A 13,654-nucleotide genomic window follows, 5' to 3' on the forward strand; every position below is an offset into this window, starting at 1 on the left:
TGTGTTCATGCATGAACAAAAGCATTTAAACCATTTCTAGTACATCTTGGATGCTCATTCATTCCATGCATGTGTTAGAAATCGGGCCTTACCAAAGACATGCATGATGTTCTTGTTGAAATACCCTAATAATGCACACAAGCAAACATGCAATCTGCCAGATTACTTTGTTCGACTTTGAACAGTCATAACTCAGTCATTTCTTAACCAAATCATGATATTCTTTTTTTATTGGTTAGTTCCACAAGTTAACTTTCAAACCCAACTGGTCTCACTATAAAATATTAAATATCCGATTTTTAGCAGATTTTACAAAAAGGTTGCGCATACAGCTCTTTTTCTGTGATCACTATTTTTATCTTGCTTAAACAATGGCCTTAAACCCAACCATAAATCTGAGGAAAAATACATTAGAAACTTAACATATCTAGTGAATTATGGTTGAAATTTCGTGGCTTAAAACCTCACTGAATGGACTACACAAATTCATGAACTTCAGCTACATTTACACTTCATGCATTATTGCATGCAACTTTTCTTAAATTGTTTGGAATCATTACCCTCATTTCTCTTCTGAATACATTTTTTTTACATTTTTCCTTTTGGAAGCCCTTGCATGCATGAGATAATCTGGAAAATTTCAAGAGCTTTTGTTATTTCTTTGATTTATTAGAATTATTGCTAAAACCAAGGGCATAAATCATATAAAATACTTCCAGAGGTCAATAAATCCTAAATAAATTCATGGATGATCCTTATGGGGAATAATGACCCCTCACCAAATTTCAGCAATTTTTGTTACTGTTTCATATGATTTCTAATTTTCTTTTATTTAGGACATGATAAATTACAAAACCACTTTATAGGATGTGAAAATTGTATCTAACAATTTTCGCATACCTTACCTATGATGGGTGACTCCAGAAAATAATTTCAAGATTTTCCATCATGTTTTACTATTTTTCCCAATTTTTGGTAATTATAATGGTCTAAAAATGGGAGAAATAGTTCTGATTATCCAAAATTCATGAAAATTTACCAGGATATAATATTATAGAGTAGGAGGTTACATAAAAATTTTGAATATTTTTCTCTACTGTAACCTATTTTTCTCTTATTTTCTAAAGTTAATTGCACTAAAATACACTTAAATATACATAAATACCCAAAACCAGTTTATACATTATGAAAACCACTTTTGATATTTTTCCCAGGATATTTATACTGTAAATGATGTTACAAAAATTTATGGTGATTTATTTTAACTGTTTAATATTATTTCTTTAATTAATGACTATTTAAAGGAATAAAGCAAGGAAAAATAGAAATACCCACTGAAAAATATCTTTTATATTTTCCCAGCCTATTTATGTATAATAACAATTAAATAAAAAGTTTGGGTAATTTTGGAAACTGTTTTCTATTTATTTCAATTTTTATTGAAATAAATGCTCAAAAATCATAAAATATAATTAAACAGCTTGGAAATCCATTTTTATAATTTTCCCAGCTTAGTATTGTGTAATAACAGTTAAATAAAAAGTTTGAGAATTTTTATCCCTCGAATGCTATTTTCGTGAATTTATGTTGTAATAAGGACTTAAAAATTTGGAAAGTTTATATTCCAAGGTTGTAATTAATCGCCCGATATATAGAATTTCATTACTTCAGAAAAAGTGTAACTAATTGATATAAAATCCAATACTAAAACATAAATTGGCATTTCCCTATATGTAGAGTTTAGTATATTAGCATTAGATATCGACATGGAAACTCACTAGTGCGTGTGTTTGATGTCGTAGGATCCCGGTAGTAAGACGTTGGTGCATCCCGAAGTACCGCTTGTGTCTACACAAAACACTGTGAGTATTCACGCACTCCTCTATTTTCGGTTTTTATGTTTTGGGGTGGAAAAGCATGTCCAGAAAAACTACTGTTTGCATGTTGTATTTAAATTGAATTGTATCAAACATGATTGCTATTGTATTGCTATGTTTCTTTATGTATGTCTATGCAACACGGAACATGAGAACTTATCGTACTAAGGCCCTTCCCTTATCTCTAACCATTAACTCTTTGAGCCAATGGTCGTTATGGATAGCGCTATTAGGAATTGACAACTCCTCACTCGCCCGAATCGCTGGAGTGCATGATACCATATTCATCTATGGAACGATAAGCATAGATCTCGATAGGGCTTCAGTCATAGGTTTGGTTGAGACTCATTATTTGCTCATACACATACAAACGCGTTTCCCGTTCTAGCAATAAACTTGTATACCTTAATAGCAATCAACTTTGTTTTATCATTAAAGCAATGTACTTGTACTTACGAAAAGCATTATTGTACCCTCGATTTATAAACTTGTGATACTCACCAACTATTTTCATAGTTGACGCTCGTTTTACATGCTTTTTCAGGAAGTAATTAGTAAGTGGATGTAAAGATTCATCATCATAGAGCATGCTGCATCGTGTTGAAGCTATTTTGAAGTTATATTTTCAACAATGTTATTTTGAAAAACTTGTATTTTGTTTCTTTTGAAGCTATGGGTTGTAAACTTTAAATACTGCTATGGTGATGTATCTTTATCTTTTGCATTGAAACCGTTATCGCTGTCATACCTTGCGTTTCCGCTTTAGCGGGGTGTGACACCCTTTCCATAATTTGAATTGTGAGGTTTGGCAATTAGTCTTAATTGTTAAGACACACATATGAACTATCTAAGGCAAAAAACATGGACTTAAGAAATTCAATAGGTATTGTCTTTCTGAAAGTTAAGATGTTTATGAATACATGTCGAAGCTAGTGGGAGCATAAGTGTTATGTTTTACAATAATCATCATGATAGTGGGAGCATAAATGTTATGATTGTATGATTATTAAGGCACATATTGCAAAGTTGGCAATATTAATTATAGAAAACAAGAGTTAAACCTTGCAAAGTAGTAAGGGTTATAAAGTTGTTTTGCTATAATTAAAGGAGAGAATATTATGCTTCATTTCAAATCTAAAGGATTAGGTTGTGGAATGTTAATAAATTTAGTCAAAGGTACATTGTGTGTTCTTAAAATTTCGATTATGATTACGGCATTCCTCTTCACAATTCGAATTTTGAGAACATAGCAAATAAAACATTATGCGTCGTGTCCCATACGCTTCGGGTATAGGATCGATTGCAAATGCTTTAATGTTTGACCATTCTTAAATTTTCCAAATGTCTAGCGCATTTAGAGGGAAAAGGGACTAGAATCGGTTTTGACTAAAATAATTAAACAACTATCAAAGAACAATCCAAAGTTCGACGAGGATTGGTTGCTTGTGAGTAGTTGGAAGCATGGTATTGAATGGACCATATTGACATTATTATGAATAGATAAGATTCTATTAAGAATAAGTTGTCATATGGAAAATATGGAAGCATGTCCATATTGGGAAGTAAATATTGAAAAATCTACGACTAGATTAGAAACTTTTATGCAAAAGGATATTCAAAGGAATGTACTTTGAGTGAGAGACATCATATCTAAGGAATTTTCTTGTAACAATTTCCGATAGAAGGTTTTGTAATATCATTGGCCATAGTTTTTGTGACTTTGATGCAGTGACATTACGAAAGGATCGTTGCATAAAGTGTTAGAATCTGGCATATTCTATAAGTAGCAAGAATTTGATATTCTCACACTTATGAAAAAGGATTTGGAGTTGTGAAATGAGAATGATTGGAAATGTGTTCAATTTGATCTATTTCACAAAGTAAGAACTGTAGGTAAACATTGTGTGCATGCTAAGAGCATGGGACAAGTGTTATAATTCAAGTAAGAAGTTGATTACCCGAAACGACAAATAATGAGTAATCGATATGGTGATAAATAAAAGGAGATTTATTTATACTCAAAGGTTTGAGGCCATAAGGGATTAGTATTATTCTCGTGTTTCACCTTGCATGTTTTGACTTCCAGAATAATTGAGTTTATTAAGAATAATCGAATTATTTGAACGGGCCACAGTCGTTCATATGTTGGAAGTAGGTATGAATGAAGACTGTCGTGAATTGGTGTGTGGATTGTCTAGAAGAGTATTAGACATAAGCAAATGTTTGCTGCAACGTTCATGAGTGCTTATGAATATGATTTGAGCATTGGATTAAACCCACGCTCACTTGGATCACTCCATGAATTATAAGTGATTGGTGAGACGATAACATCTTATATTCTTGAAACTGAGATGTGTGAGTTGTATCTTGCAAATCGGTTGCACATTGATAATATGTAAACGCACCAGTAACTTGGTGTTATAAAACATATTGTTGTGTGTGATTCGGTGAGTGAGTGCAAGCAAGCATTGTATCAAAGTTTATCCGTTCCTTTTATTCAAAGAATAAAAGCGATATCTTTTGGGCCCCTCGATGGTTTAGTGATGACAAACGTAAATGCTCGGCCGGGCTAGGGCTAATTTGATTTGTTCAATTAGTCTGTCGTCATAAATCGGAAATCGAGATATAGTACAAAGAGAATGATTTAAAATCATATCTCATATGATATCTAGAATGGAGGAATATATGATCCCTTATCTAAGGACACGCGTATCTGATAGGATTAGAGTTGACAGCGGCTTTGGAAAGCTACGATTGCAGATTAGGATCCGAAGTCATACGCAGAATAGTTGTTAGACTTATCCAAGTGGGAGACTGTTGGATTAGTGTCTAAGTCCATAACTATTTTGGTATGTACTTGACCCGATGGTGCATGGTCCTTTTGGGTTGCCTTCACCAAAGCAACTTGATTAGAGAAATAAATAGAGAGAGAGGTTATTATGATTTATTAATATTTTATAAGAATAATATATTAAAGGAGAAATCATATTTGTTTAATTAATATTGGTCAATAATTAATTAGGAATTAATTTTGTGATCAAGTGTAATTAATTAAACTAGAGGGGCTGATTTGTAATTATGTGATAGTTACAAAATAAGGTAAGGATTATCTTAAATATATGATGAACGAATTTGAGGTGATAAGGCCTTAGAATTCGACTATGATAAGGATTCAAGGATTATCTTATGGGTTGCTTTGTGAATAAGCAACTAGATAAGGATAATGACTGAAACCTTATCTCTACACCTATATAAACACCCCTTGGCTCATGAATTCATGTATCCCTTCCCAAGGAGTCCTAAGGGCGAATTCTAACCTCTCTCCTCTCTCTTTATACCTTCTCCATTTGCTCTTGGTGTTTGTAAGCCATTAGAGGAGTGACACTTGTGACTCTAAGCATTCCAAAGTCAATTCAAGGTGGGATTGGGATTGTTATTGCTACATAACAATCAAGGTAACATTATAAACTCATTCTTATGTTAATATGATTACTTGCATGCTAGAATTAGGGTTTATAGTCTTGGATTCAAAGCATGTACAATAGAGAAACCTAGATCCAAGCATTAGGGTTTGTATGAGCACATAGGATGTCTTATGACCAAAACCCATCAGTTTTTTCATCAAGATGTTAGCAAGCTCTTCCAACTTTTTCTTTTTAGTTCATTTCCTTAAATAATTTTACATACTTGGAAATTTGTGCAATTGCTTCAACCAAAGGATTATTATGATGTTATTTCTTGAATAAACCCATAAATGTACCATATTGAGAGTCCAACTTGTCATTCCTTTGTCAAGATGGGAATGAAGAATATTCAACAAAGTGAAAACCAAGGTGGAATACTTGTGGTACTTTGTGAGAATTTAGGTCGTACTTGGTCTGATGAGAAATTAAATTCGAATTTGACATGCAAAAATGATAACCACACAATCGACACGATATGATTTGAACTTCGAAATTTCATGTTTTTATTCGGTGAAAATTTTAACAATTATCTGATAATGTCTTCACTGTCAAGGACTTGCACTTTTTGCTTTTGACGTCTTTCGGCTACCATTTTCAATTTCATAATTCCTGTAAATTAAACACAGGTAAGTGCATTTATGTAAATAGTTATCTTTTGTTAAAATAATGTAGGAGGAATAATTCTTGGCGTTTCAGGTTGAATCTTACTTTCATCATATGGCGTACGTTGATTGGTTCGGTACATATCTTCTTTCAACGCGTACTTCTAGATTTCATCACTCCGGTCAAACCGATATCACATTCAATTTCAAAAGTTGGTCCTTTTATTTTGTAATCGATGACAATCATGTGCAAAAAGGGTGAAATGTCATCAGTAGATGTCTCTAAATCTAATGATATTTGATCGAGGAAGGCGTACATACAGGTTGCTATGAAAAATGTAGATGGAAGAATGACGGACTTTGGTGCCGGAAAAAGAGACCACCAATAGTGTTAGGGAAAAAAATGGTATTTATGATTTTTTAGATAGTTAAAGGTTATATATATATATATATATATATATATATATATATATATATATATATATATATATATATATATAAAACCTTTAACTATATATATATATAATTTGATAATTTAATAATATGGAAAATGAGTAAAGATCTTATTGTATATTTACATTTAGAACAAAATTTCAACTTAAATAACTCATGCATTTATGTAAAATCATTATGACATGTATATATAATCCTTAATGTAAGAAGTATACAAAGAAATATGTAGAATTACAAAATTGAAGTTATGCAAAGATAATATTAGTGCCTGTATTTTTATACTTTAAATGTTATTAAAGTACAAATCTATCATTAATTTTTAATTATTTTTTTATTATTAGTAAAAAAACTTTATTCTTAATTTTTATTAGTAACTTGTTCATCTATGTTTATTACAATAACTTAATTTTGTAATTTGTCATATTCTTTGTTCATTACGTGTGGTTGTTTTCTTTTATATTTAATATATTTTATTATATAATATCATCAATTATATACTATATTAAAAGCCGTGGCTTTTGGCCTCTGCTATCTAAATAGGATTGTGGCCTCTGCTATCTACATAGATTAAATCCGAACCACCCATCAATGCTTTTGAATCCGACTACCAACTAAATCCGACCCATCCATTGAATCCGCCTACCGACTGAATCCGACCCACCCATTGATTCCGTTCTACTGTAACCAACCAAATTCCGGTTTCTTCCCCAAAAATTTACGATCAGCAATCCAAAAAGAACCACCCACCAATGCTTTTGAATCCGATTACCGACTGAATGCGACCCACTCATTGATTCCCTTCTCCTGTAACCAACCAAATTCCGGTTTCTTCCCCAAAATAATCATTCTCTTGCTATCTGTAAACCCTACGTTCTCATCGTATCTTTGATTCTCTTCGTCTTCCTATCTGTAACCCCTTCGTTGAAGATCGCGTTTACGGACTCTGTGTCTAAATACAACCGATAAGGATGTTCCTATATCTACTGTTTTTGGTCATTTCATCTCAGATTTATAATGCTTTTTTTAATCTTCATTTCCTTCTAATGGATCCTCGAATGCATTGTTTGAATATAAAAATAAGATTGTTCAGTGTGATTTTCCATATAGATTATATGCATTTTTTTTATATTCATCTTCTTTCTTCTGGATATCACGCATCGTTTTGATCTTCATCTCCCTGTTCATGCATTTTTTTAATCTTCATCTTCTTTTTTCTAAATATTCAACATCTTTTTGATCTTCATCTCCTGCTGATTTCCTCAACCTGTAAAAGGAATAATCAGAATTTCTTCATTAATGACTGTCATAAGATATCAAAGTCTTCCAGTGTATATGAACAAATAGCAATTATAACTTCGTAATACCAGCCGATGAAAAAGTTTAATTTCATATTAAAGTAAACAACAATTACAAACCTAAACAGCAAAAACAAATTATGGGTTTTACTGAACTACAATTCCAACCTTTTGCAAGGGTATAATGGAATCAGAGATAAATAGAATGGTCCACTTCATTGGAATTAACAATTCCATCCTTCACTAATTGCATTATAATAAACACTAATATCACAACATGTAAGGTTGAGGACCCAATAAGTAATCAAAAAAGGAAACAACAACAATTCAGCATGTAGCACTGTATAATCCTCTCCACATACCACCATTTAAGATGCACATACAACTCCTCACTAATAACACCCACAACAAATTGTTCTTATGTTAGACCCCACCACCATAAGCAAACTAAGAAGATTGGTCGTTCAATTGAAGGGTAGAATGGGAACCACAACCGAGTCTTATGCCGACCAGACCCAGGCCTTACCTGAAAGAATTTTTGAAATGGTTTGGTTTGACTGGTCAAACTTTATTTGGTCAAAATCATGAGAAAATAGTCAAATCCCTAAGAGAGAATTTTGATGTAACTCATAATAGAATTTATGAAATTTATGAAGAGTTTTGATTGAAACTTCAGTCTATATAAAATCAAAATATTACAAATCATTTACAAAATGGAAAGTTAATGGAATCACAAATGATGAGATTTTCACTGATTTTCAAATTCCAACCCTTTGCATGTTACTGAATAACACTTTATATTAAGGGCTTCTCGCAAAGACCTAATTTTGTTGTTTGAGATTTTTGGTGGTGAGATTTTAAAATTAATTGAATATCTTTTTTTAGCTTGGTGGTGTCAAGAAGTAGGATCTGATCTTTATATAGATATATAATAATCCAATAGAATTTTGATTGCAAATCAGCTTCATAACTAAGGATTGAATCATCTTCCTGGATTATTCAATAAAAGAGTGAAGGCATTTAGCATTGACTAAGGTATGTTTTTACCCTTTTCTTTTTGGGTGTTTTTCCCTGTTTTTGTATACAATAAATTATGTTCTGCACAATTTGAATTATTCTACTTATTGTTGTTTCCGTAATATAGTTTTATTTTCTTTGTATCACTGTTTCTTCTGTCTCCTTCTACATGAGTATTGCCTTTTACGTTAATGTCTTCTAACAAACGGAAAAGAAGTTCTACCTCTGTGGCGTCGACATCAGCTCACTCAAGGACGATTTCATTTCCCATTGATGTTGATGTACTACCTGTTTATTATGATTGTGGTGATTGCTCTTGTGTATGCGAATTCTGTGGTGCTTTATTTTGGTTTACTGAAAGAGTTCTTCGGTATTCTCGAGTTAATCACCCACGTTATACTCATTGTTGTCGATCGGGTGATGTTGTTCTTCCAAATCCTATTACTCCACCAAATGTGTTGTCTCGGTTTTTTGAAGATGATAGTTTTATGCGCAATATCAGAGCATATAATTCCATGTTTTCTATGACGTCTTTTGGTGCAAAGGTGGATGAAGAAATTAATAAAAGTCATGCTCCATACGTCTTCAAGGTATCGGGTCAGATTTCCCATTGGATTGGGTCTCTTTGTCCATAAGATGGTGGCCCCCACGTTTTTTACAGTTATATATGTGTGATACTAAGAATGAAGTTGTTAATCGAATTCGTGCTTTTCATGAAGACAACAATGTGATTTTATCTGCAGATATTGTCACTTGTCTGAGTGACATGTTAACTGCAAACAACGAATATGTGCGTACTTTTAAGACAGCAAAAGAAATTTCGCAGTCTATGAGTTTGGATTCGTATGCTGTTCGTCTATTTAACACTGTTCCTGATAGGAGATATGGTCCCCCGGCTGCCGGTACTTTGGGTTGCATCGTTTGTGGAGATGATGTTAGTGGCGCCTCCTATGATGTTGTCATATACTCAAAGACAGGTTTACCTCAACGTATAAGTAAATTACATCCAAGTTACATGCCTTTGATGTATCCCCTATTATTTCCGTACGGTGAAGCAGGTTGGTCTCCGCAATTACAGATACACAATCAATCTTCTGGTCGGGATAAGAACCTGACAAATAATATGTTCTACAGCTATCAGATTCATGATCGTTTAGGTGTTTACTCGCTTTTATTACGTGGTCGACGCCTATTTCAGCAGTATTTAGTTGATGCTTATACATGTATTGAACAATCAAGGCTAGATTACATTGAACATCACCAACAACAACTTCGTTCTGAGTATGTTACTGGCATTTATGATGCTTTGTCTAGAGGTGATACTGATACACAGGTCATAGGAAGGCGTGTGTTTCTCCCCGCATCATTCGTGGGAGGACCTAGATACATGTATAAGCATTATCAGGATGTGTTGGCAATATGTAGGGTTCATGGTAAACCGCAATACTTCATTACTTTTACTTGTAATGTAAAGTGGCCTAAATATAGGCGATATACAAGTACTATTGGTCAAGGTAATATTCAAGATAGACCTGACATTATTGCTCGAGTTTTCCGAATTAAAGTTGATGCTTTAGTTGACTTCCTCAAGGAAGACAAAACTTTCGGTGATGTTGATGCGCGTAAGTTGTTCATCTTTATTGGCATTTTTTAATAATGTGCTCTTGCATAATGTCATTGTTTAATATATATTTCCAAATAATTACTATTTGTTTGCAGATCTTTACACTATAGAATTTCAGAAGCGGGGTCTTCCCCATTGTCATTTGCTTCTTTGGGTTGCATCTCCATTTAAAATATATGAACCCACAGATGTTGACAAATATATTACAGCAGAATTGCCCAATCTTACAACCGAGGTTGCATTATATCGGACAGTAACCACCTGCATGTTACATGGTCCTTGTGGTTTGTTAAACATGGGTGCTCCATGTATGCGAGATAATAAGTGTAGTAAGCGTTTTCCAAAAGCCTTCACTTCGTCTACAACATTTGATGATAACGGATATGTTCATTATAGGCGACGTGCTGGGGTATGTCATGTACTCCAAAATGGCATAAAAGTTGATAATGGATATGTGGTACCCTATAATAAGCGATTATGCACACCATTTGATGCACATATAAACGTTGAACACTGTGGCTGGAATATGATGATAAAGTATCTATTCAAGTATGTTTCAAAGGGTGTTGATCGTGTCCGGTTTGTCCTACAACGATCTGAATCGACTGTTAACATTGCTTCTTCCAGCAATTTGCCTTTTGTCAATGAAATTAACACTTTTTTAGATGGTCGTTACATATGTCCTCATGAAGCTGATTGGAGAATTTTAAATTTCCCAATTCATGAACGTGATCCAGCTGTGCAAGTTTTAGCTGTTCATTTGGAAGGTATGCAGACAACTATTTTTAAAGGGAATACACAACTAAGCTTGGTGGTCAACAATCCTACTTTTGCTGTAACAACATTAACAGAATGGATGTACAACAACCACATAGATATTCGAGGGGTCAATTTAACATATTTAGATTATCCTACCAAATTTCGTTGGAATGCCTCAGCTAAAAGATGGAGCCACAGATTTAAAGCAAATAGTACATCAATTGGGAGACTCGCATATGTGCACCCAACAGCAGGAGAGTTGTTTTACCTTAGGATTCTATTATGTCACCAGAAAGGGTGCATATCATATGATGATATTCGTACTGTACACGGAATTACACACTCTACTTTTCGTGCGGCTTGTGAGGCTTTAGGTTTAACCGGTGATGATCGGGAATGGTTAGCAGCTTTTACAGAGGCATCTTCTTGGGCTACCGCAAGTGAACTGCGGTCTCTTTTTTGCCATTTGCTTCTATTTTGTGATGTAGGTAGTCCATTTCTCTTATGGGAATCTGCAAAATCCAAAATGGGGGATGACATTCACCGTGAATTAACTTTAGAGTCACCAACTCCCGAGTTACACGATGACATTGTAGAACAACAAATACTTCTGGAAATTCAAAAATTGTTACTTGCATCTACACCATCTAGATCCCTTGCAGATTTTGGCTTACCTCTGCCTTCACCGTCACTCCTTGCTGTACTTAGAAATCGACTCCTCCTTGAAGAAACAAACTATGACAAACAATCACTAGCTTCTCAACATGCATCTATGGTTTTACAGCTAAATCTAAACCAACTAAGAATATATGAGGATATTGTAAATGCTGAACAAAACCAAAAACAACTACTTTTGTTTGTATATGGACACGCTGGCACCGGAAAAACATATCTATGGACTACCATATTGTCATACTTCAGATCTATAGGAAAAATAGTGCTAGCTGTCGCAGCCTCAGGTATCGCATCCCTACTACTACCTTCAGGACGCACTGCACATTCTAGATTCATAATTCCAACAGAACTTACAGATAGATCATGTTGCAATATTAAAAAGAATACCCAACTTGCGGAGCTGTTGAAAAAGACTTCAATGATTATATGGGATGAAGCTCCAATGAGTGATCGGCGATGCTTTGAATCTTTGGATCGATCGTTGAAAGATGTACTCGAGAATAACAAATGTCATTTTGGTGGAATGTCAATGCTTTTAGGCGGTGATTTCCGTCAAACACTTCCCATTCAACCAAAAAGCACAAAATCACAAATAATGGCCCTAACTTTACCAAACTCATATTTATGGCCTCATTTTACCGTTTACAAGTTACACTACAATATGCGTCTATCTAATGCAGATAATACAACTATTCCTTCTCATTCGTTATCTGAATTTGCTTCTTGGATCCTTGATATTGGAAATGGAAATATTGGCGTTCCAGATGCAACCGATCCAGAAAACACAAAAGTTATAGATATACCTCCCAAATTTATCATTGACACAACGAAAGGACTTCAATCACTTATAGATTTTGTATATGGAAGTGAAATATTGGCAAATCCATCACCTGAAAATTTATCAGATAGAGCCATTATTTGTCCGAAAAATGAAACCGCAGATAAGGTGAATGCTTTCATCTCACTGAAGAATACAGGTCATCAAATTGTGTATAACAGTTGTGATTCAGTCATCTCGCATACACAAGACACAATCGAATTAGACACGTTATATCCACAAGAATATCTTAATAAATTAGAATTTTCGGGGGTTCCAACACATGAATTAGTTTTGAAAATTAATACTCCCATCATGCTATTAAGGAACATCAACCAAAAAGAAGGTTTATGTAACGGGACAAGACTAATTGTCTCCCAATTATTGCCATCTGTTATCGAGGCCTTTATTATAACAGGAACTTCTGTAGGAAAGCGGGTGTATATTCCAAGAATCAAATTTGTACACAACACTTCTGATTTGCCTTTCATTTTCACCCGAAAACAATTTCCAGTCAAAGTATGTTACGCAATGACCATTAACAAAAGCCAGGGACAATCTCTAAAGAAAGTTGGGTTATATTTACCACAATCTGTTTTCACGCATGGGCAACTATATGTAGCATTGTCAAGAGCTACCTCACCACAGTCAATTAAAATTCTATTGGATCCTGAATGTGATATACCCGCAAATACCACCAGAAATGTCATCTTTAAAGATTTGCTAACAAAAATTGATATGCACGAGGTTTTCATATCATCCATGATTTTAAAATCTTAAATTGTACTAAATTGAATTACATACATGTCACATATATCTATACTACATCTCTAAATTAACAAAATGGTAGAGTATACTAACTATATATTTCATGTTTACACAGTCACAAAATCATGTCACTCGAAATGGATAGAATTTCAAACCTACACACCGGATGCTTGGGAAAAATGATACAGGTGCGCGTGCTGCAGAAATGGAAGCCTAACTTCAGAAAAAACGAAACATGGTTCATCATCATAGATAAAAATGTAAGTAATACTGAAAGTCAATATATTCTTTTACACTATATTA

The 13,654-nt window shown here is 33.8% G+C and overlaps 1 protein-coding gene across 1 annotated transcript; it reads left to right on the forward strand.

The window, feature by feature from the left end:
* Positions 1–8,899: 8,899 nt before the first annotated feature.
* On the forward strand, positions 8,900–13,363 carry LOC145035999 (uncharacterized). The gene is made up of 3 exons (XM_078984490.1): positions 8,900–9,298; positions 9,370–10,330; positions 10,428–13,363. Exons 1-3 carry the CDS (start codon positions 8,900–8,902, stop codon positions 13,361–13,363), a joined length of 4,296 nt encoding a protein of 1,431 aa, XP_078840616.1.
* The last annotated feature ends 291 nt before the right edge of the window (positions 13,364–13,654 follow it).

The sequence above is a fragment of the Lactuca saligna genome, chromosome 3 (assembly GCF_052625555.1).
Source record: "Lactuca saligna cultivar CGN05327 chromosome 3, ASM5262555v1, whole genome shotgun sequence".
Lineage (NCBI taxonomy): Eukaryota > Viridiplantae > Streptophyta > Magnoliopsida > Asterales > Asteraceae > Lactuca > Lactuca saligna.

What these genes read in the sequence shown, in the direction of transcription:
- LOC145035999 (XM_078984490.1), top strand. Translation starts at nt 8,900, where the DNA reads ATGTCTTCTAACAAACGGAAAAGAAGTTCTACCTCTGTGGCGTCGACA. An exon ending in ATGCTCCATACGTCTTCAAG is followed by an intron (nt 9,299 to 9,369) that starts GTATCGGGTCAG and finishes CGTTTTTTACAG; the next exon opens with TTATATATGTGTGATACTAA. An exon ending in TTTCGGTGATGTTGATGCGC is followed by an intron (nt 10,331 to 10,427) that starts GTAAGTTGTTCA and finishes ATTTGTTTGCAG; the next exon opens with ATCTTTACACTATAGAATTT.